Genomic DNA, 7,043 nt, shown 5'->3' with positions numbered 1-7,043 from the left:
TCCCCCATCACCTAATGACTGGAAGTTCTATCCTAATACTGAACTAAACACCATTTAACAGTTTTTAAATGAACAACCCCATCATCTTCTTTTTAAATCAAATGTCCTAATGCAATATAATTCAAAGAAATGCTACTTTGATACTTACATGTTGAGCAATAACGTGGGAAAACATTTAAAAATCTTCACTTTCTGGAATTAAATCATCATGCTTCTTTAAGAGAAGAAAACTGTGTATGCACATGAACATGCAGCAGTTGATAAAAGCTGGGTTTCCTCCCAGCTCCCCAGCACACTCCCAAGGTTCCACCCTTCCCTGCTTAGAACTGGGAGCAATTATTGCTCAGGCCCATTCTCGGCTCCCTCTCTGTATCTAACCTTCTCCAGTGAGGAAATACAGAAGGCAGTGGGCAGCCGGCAGGTGCCCCCAGCCCTCAAGCCGTGGATCGTGACTCCTGGAGGCGGGGGTCAAACAACCCTTTCACAGTGTAGCTTATCAGATATTTACTTTACATTCATAACTCAGCAAATCACAGTTGTGAAGAAGCAGTGAAAATAATTTATGTCTGGAGGTTACCACAGCATGAGGAACTGTAATAAAGGGTCCCAGGTGATCACATACCTGGAAGCAGTGCCCCACCCCCACCCAGAGATCTCCGAAGAACTGAGGATGCTCAACCTGGAGGAGCAGCCGAATCAGGAAGAGTGTGGCGTCCTCTGCCAACCAGAAATGCCCCCTTTCCATGCTGGCCCCCATGACAGAAGCTGATGTGGGCTCCACATGTTAGCCTGTTCTATACAGCTTCACTGTGAAACTGCTTGGGATGGGGGCTCCAGCTCATTCTTTAGGATTAAGCTGAGCTCTGCCATCCTCAATCCCTGTGTCACCTAAATCTCTCCTGTGAACACCTCAGATCTGCCCACCCTCACCTTGAAACTCTGTGTCCTTATGTGCTAAAGGAAATGCAGGAGACAAGGGAGCAACAAGGCTCCCCGGCTCCCCCCAGTGTCCAGTGTCCTGGTCTCAGTTCCCACTTGGAACTGCAATAGGCAGGGCTGACAATAGTGTGCTGAGCCCCAGAACACACGCTAACCCCAGAATTGTCCGTGTCTCAAGCCCCCAACCTTGGGTTTTTAGAGATAGAGGAAACCCAGAGTCACTGAGTCCCAAATCCTTCAAGGACAGGACCTCTCTCTCACCACCCATGACGTGCCTGGTGCCTTCGAGAGGTGATTGCTGCCGTCCTGGGAGACTGAGAACACGTGATTCCTTTGAGGGCACTGACCCTTGTGAACTCTTTCCTCCTCATACCAAGTCCTCAGGGTCCCGCACTGAACCTGGAGTTCACTGCTCTGCCTTTCCTATGACCTGACCCACTCCCTAGAGGGACAGAATAAAGCATCCACACATCACTGCTCAGTTATCCAGGAACTTGTTGTTCCGGTCCCTCCTCATCTTCTCTTCTTCATCAAAATATCTCAGGCCAGCTCAGACATTCCTCACAGAGCATGACCTCTGACCTGCTACCTCCCAGTCCCCATCTTCTGAGTACATTTTTCGTGTGTGTGTCTGCACAAATGTGCACGTGTGTGCCAGAGGTTGGTATTGTGTCTTTCTCAGTCACCTCCCTTATTTCTTGAGATAAATTCTCTCACTGCATATGGGGCTCACTGATTCAGCTAGACTGGCTGGCCAGAAAGCTCCCGAGACCTCCTGCCTCTGCCCATGCAGTACTGGGGTGCAGCCACAGAGAACTCTGCCCTGCTTTCCATGGGTTCTGAGTATGGGGTTCGTTCAGCCAGCTCTCTGCTCTTCTGAACACTGCTGTTTTGCTACTGTTTCCTGCGACGGAAACACCAGAACAATGGCCCACCGTGGCCGCAGGTCCACTGACCTCCATCCACACATCGCAACCTCACCAAGATGACCAGATTATATGTGCCTCACATCCAGTGATCAACTTTTGATACAGCTTCAAAATAAAAGGAGTGGATGGAAGAGAGGGTCTTATAAGTTATAAAAGACCACATCCTCTCTCCACCTTCGTTAATAATGGAATTACTTAAGAGACCAAGGCCCCAGCAAAGATTATGAATGACAGGTTTAGATAATTAAACCCTAAAATGATTGACCCAAGGTGAAATTCATGGATGCGCCAACGCCCATTTCTGCATTTCTTCTTTCCAGCGCCGCGGGGGGGTTTGGAAGGGCTCTCTTTAGAAGCTCTGCCTGCCAGTGTCTCCTGATTCTCGACTTTTTCTGTCTCGGTTTTTCAGGTGCTCCTGAGGTGAGGTCTTCTTGCAGCTTGTTGGAAACTTACTTTGGGTTTTCCTTTATGTCTTTGACAGGTCAGCTGAAGGATGCCATCACCCAGCGGCACCTGCAGCAAGTAGCTCTTGGTGAGTACGCTGTAGGGTGTCTGGAATGAATGGGAGGGGGCTGCAGAATGAAGGTGGTGTATGCTGCCCTCAGAATGAATGGGGTGCCTACAGAATTAAGGAGGTGTATGCTGGCCTCTGAATGAATAGGGGTGCCCTACAGAATTAAGATGTATGCTGCCATCAGAATGAAGGGATGACCTGCAGAATTAAGGGGGTGTGTGCTGCCCTCGGAATGAATGGGGTGTGCCCTGCATAATAAAGCAGTATTGCTGCCCTCAGAGTGAAGAGAGTTGCACACTGCAGAGCCCTCAGGCTAAAGGGGGGCGTGTAGACAAACTTTCTTTTCAGGACCAGCCAGCTCACAGATAATGACATGGAGACTTAACTATTTATTATGAAAGCTCCGCCTTAGCTTAGGCTTGTTCCTAACTAGTCCTTATAACTTACACTAACCCGTATTTTAAATCTGCGTTCTTCTATGTGGCTCAGTTACCTTTACTCTGCACTGCCCTTCCTGCTTCCTCTGCATCTGGCTGGTGACTCTGCCTTTCTTCTTCCAGGCGCTCTCTCTGTCTAGAAGTCCCACCTGGCCCTGCTGCCTTGTAGTTCTTTATTAACTCATCCAGAGTGACACACCCTCAACTGTGTGAGGGAATATTCCACAGCAGGGGTGTATACTGCAGAGCGGGAGTGGGCCAAGATAATCCAGATAAATGAGAAACCTCAACACTGGGAGTCAGGAAGGCACCATTGGAGTCTGTGTACCTGCTCTGCAAGAACCGGCTCCCCAACCTGCGTGCTTGCACTTGGCCGTTGACAGCTGCCCTTCCAACTGCTTCCTATCTCCCAGGCTTTCCCGTCCCATCCCAGCCCGAACCCTGCTCCTAAAGTGCTATCCCGAGTCTTCCAGAGGCAGAGGCAGGACTCATCAGTCCTAACTATAGCGACTCATGGCAGAACAGCAGCCCATCCGTGTCTGTGATACTGCGGGCACCAGGCCTTTCATCATCACCATGATCACAGGGGCCAGGGCATCCTCCAGACGGGGGTGGGTCAGTGGCCTGCCTGTTCTCACTGGGAACAAGATGAGGGCCCCAGGTCTCTCTGGGCATTCCTTTGTCCTAGCCTCCAACAATGGTTGTCCCACTTCAGTGCATTGAGAATGTCAACAGTAGACACACACGATCCTATTCCAAGGGGCCTGCTGCACCCTCAGTGGCAGACAGACGCAGAAAATGTCCCTCACCTGGAGGATAGTGTCATTCCAGAAAGCTGACGCAACATAGCTCTAGAAAACGACTTCACTTTCTTTCCACTAATGTTCCAAACAAGCCCCCCCCACACACACACACACACTCGTGATAGCCTGGGTCCTGCCATGACTCACAATGAAGGTGGCCCAGGACCCAGGGCTAATGGAAGGGGAAACAGCACAGGAAACTAATGCCATGAGCGCGACCCCAGTCAGCAATGGTAGTGATCCTGTGAAATGGCACCTGGTGAGACAGAATGTCAGCACACGTATGCTCAGGGCATCTACCTGGCTCTGAGCCGCCCACTGCCAGCCTCAGCAGGGCCACACTCCTGCACTTCATTGACAGGGATTTGGAACACCTAGAGTTGACATAGAGTCCCATGCCGTATGCCTCGGGGGACCAAGGGGAGGAAGAACAGCCTCTTAGAAAGATACGCCAGCTGACCTGGGTCATGCCTCCTTACTTGGGCTCACTCCGGGCACGGCACTGGCATGAGGTCGTCCCTCCTGCCCCTTCACATTGCTGGCTCATTAGGAGCAATGCAAAGGTGGAAATGGCACTCAGTGCAGAGGTGGTTTTTCCTTTGGACCTGGAAAAGCATGTTCGTAGCATGACCATTGAGGCAAGGGCTGCTCCGTCCTCTCTGTTCCCCAGACCAGAACCTCCCAGGTCGATCCTCCCCACTGGGACAGGCACCCTGGGGGCCATTCTGTGTGTTCTCAGAAATCAGGAGCCTTAATTCCTCTGCCTGCCTCCCTGAGGCCTTCTGCCCTGCACAGGTGTCAGGGTCAGCAGGGCCAGCTGTCCTGAGGCGGCCATCAGCAAACTTCAGACGGAAGGGACTTGGGCAGAAGTCTAATTAACAGCTTCGGAAAGATCCACGTATTTTAAGAGCGTGTTATCCCTATTAGAGATGAGGTGCTAACATCTCCCAGCTGCCGCTTTGGGGACTTGACTCCAGGTTGCTGTCCAGGAGCCCGAGACGACTGTCTAATAGCTGTGGCCCCACATGACCCCAGTGCACATGGGGTTCTTGTCAGTATGGGAGGCTTTTCCTCCACCCTCACACTGTAGCCCGCACTGTGTCAAAGGCGGTAGGTTGGTATGGTCTGTGGTCTGCTGTCCTGTCCTGTCCTGTCATTTGAGCGTCTAGTGCAAGAATTAGGCAGTGACTAGCCAGGCAGCATTGGCTCCTCTGCCTTCAGTTTGCGCTACCTCTGCCTTTGCCTCACCCTTCATTTTAGGCCTGACCATTAGTCTTTCTGAATGTCCCTAGGTTTCTGTGGAGGTTACTGGTTGGGGGTACCCTAAGAACCGACCCAATCTAAGCAGGAAAGGTTGGCCAGGACAGCCTGCATAAGGACACATCCCTATATGCAAAACAGATCAGTGTTCCAGGAACTTCACGCGTAGACAACCCTATATCCCAAGGAACCTAGTTTCAGTGGTGATGTGAGAGGCGCCATTTGGAAGACATCATTGCCTTGATGAGGGGAATCCAGGGGTGTGCTGGAGCTGGCTCGTTCTACGTCATAAGAACTGGCTGGTGATGTGTCGGAAATATGGGGTGCTGTTATTCAACACAGATGAGGTTGAGAATCAAATTATGTAAGTTTATAGATGCATTATATTTTAAAACAAAAGCAACAAACCCTTAAATTTCATTCTTTGCTAATTATTATCTGTGCATTTGGAGTTATCTGCAGCCACCAACCTCTATGTGAGGGGTGTGGTCTGCACAGTGTGTGCTGTTCTGCATTTCCTCAAGTCCAAATTTATTGACACCAAACAACAGCCTAAAGTCAGCCACGGTGGGAGAATGCACGAGGAATGGGCAAATCTAAACAAGGGCTTTTCCCCATGTTGCTGCTTTTACTAACAAGGCACTGATGTACAGACAAGCACCCCATGAGGCCAGCTCTCTCCTCCTCTCCCGCTACAAACACACATTATGGCCCTCCTTTTGTACCTGCCCAAAGGATGTGGACAAGGAAACTCATAGAGATTGTGGCATGAGGCACCACCAGCATTTAGCCCTGTGAGTCCCCTGGATGTGGCAGCCTGAGAGATGCAGGGGTGGCCTTGAAGAGACACGTCAATGGCCACTTGTAAGAGCATCAGCAACAGACATGGCTAAGAGGAGAACTGGGTGCTGCATGCTGGCTTGGGAACAAACGCCTTGATAATATCTTAGTACAGGCACTACTTGGAGAGTTGAGAGGGTGGGTGCATCTGTATTCTCCTCACTACCTGGAATGGTACAATGGCTGATGGACCAGAAGACACAACTAGCCTGGGTCTCTGAGGAGTTTCACAGCATGTCTCTCTGTGTATTTTCTCCTTTAATGCTCACACAATCCCCAGGAGATAAACCCTTATTCTCTAGCTTTCATAAGCAATGTGGTGGGAAAAACAGTCAATGCAGGGTTAGGTTTTACCCAGGACTTGGGAAGCAATGCCCATGTTCAGGCAAGCCTGCTCTATCCTTTCTGATACCCAGCCCAGGCCTCACAAGGCTGGTCCCCACATTATGGCTAAGGCTCAAAGTGGTTAGTGGTTATATATGCATAACCAGATAGCCTGGTTGATTCAAGCTCTGCCAGCTACCACACTGTACTTACTACCCTGCGACTTTGCCTGGCGTCCTGGTGTCCGTACAGGGGCACAGAGCTAAGCCTGCCCTCCCAGAATCTCTAGTCTAGCTAGAAGTGGATGAGTACTGAGAAGAGGTCAGCTTTGAGCTGCCTACGTCTCCATCCCCCGTCCTTTCCCTTGCACGCACAGAGCATGCTCAGCCTTGACCCCTTCCAGACAGACTTCCGTGGCCTCTGCCCTCACCCCCACCCAGCCTCTTCTCCCAGGTCTTGTTTTCCTAAGTCCTGTGTGTTTCCGAGCTCACCAGTCTCATTTTATAATGACAAATAATATCCAAGCTATTCTCCGCATTAAAACATGAACTCCTTGAAAGCTGAGTATGGAGCAATTCAGCTTCGTGTCCCCAGCAGTAAACAGGCCAGATCAATGGGCCAATGGATGCATCTCCAGACGCTTCCAGACCCACACATCTCACAACAGTACAATGAGACATTTGAACATAAAATAAAATAAGTCCATTTAAAAGAAGTGGAAGGAGTAAGTGCTTTTGGACCTCACAGCTGAGCAAATTACACACAAAGGCAATAAATTTGGCTCTCTCTTGTCTAGCCACAGAGCAAAAAGAAGCACCCAGAATTCCTGAGTTTTCATTTTCTGACAGCAGGGAGCACACTAACTAATTTATCTGCAGAAATAGAATTTCTTCCTGGAAACTAAGCACAAGACAGAATTTATTGTGTGGATCCTCATGTAAAAAACACCAAGTGACATCAGGAATGATATCATGTGAAGGGCACCTAGTGACACCAG

General features: G+C 50.0%; 1 protein-coding gene across 1 annotated transcript in view; it reads left to right on the top strand.

The window, feature by feature from the left end:
- The window catches only part of Kif6 (kinesin family member 6), a 320,310-nt gene that overhangs the window by 275,846 nt on the left and 37,421 nt on the right, over nucleotides 1–7,043 (top strand). The window contains exon 16 of the mRNA XM_026785828.1: nucleotides 2,350–2,400. Within this exon, the coding sequence (XP_026641629.1) occupies nucleotides 2,350–2,400 (51 nt within the window). The remainder of the gene's footprint in view (nucleotides 1–2,349; nucleotides 2,401–7,043) is intronic.

The sequence above is a fragment of the Microtus ochrogaster genome, linkage group LG2, assembly GCF_000317375.1.
Source record: "Microtus ochrogaster isolate Prairie Vole_2 linkage group LG2, MicOch1.0, whole genome shotgun sequence".
NCBI lineage: Eukaryota > Metazoa > Chordata > Mammalia > Rodentia > Cricetidae > Microtus > Microtus ochrogaster.
This window is presented reverse-complemented; position numbering and strand designations above follow the sequence as displayed.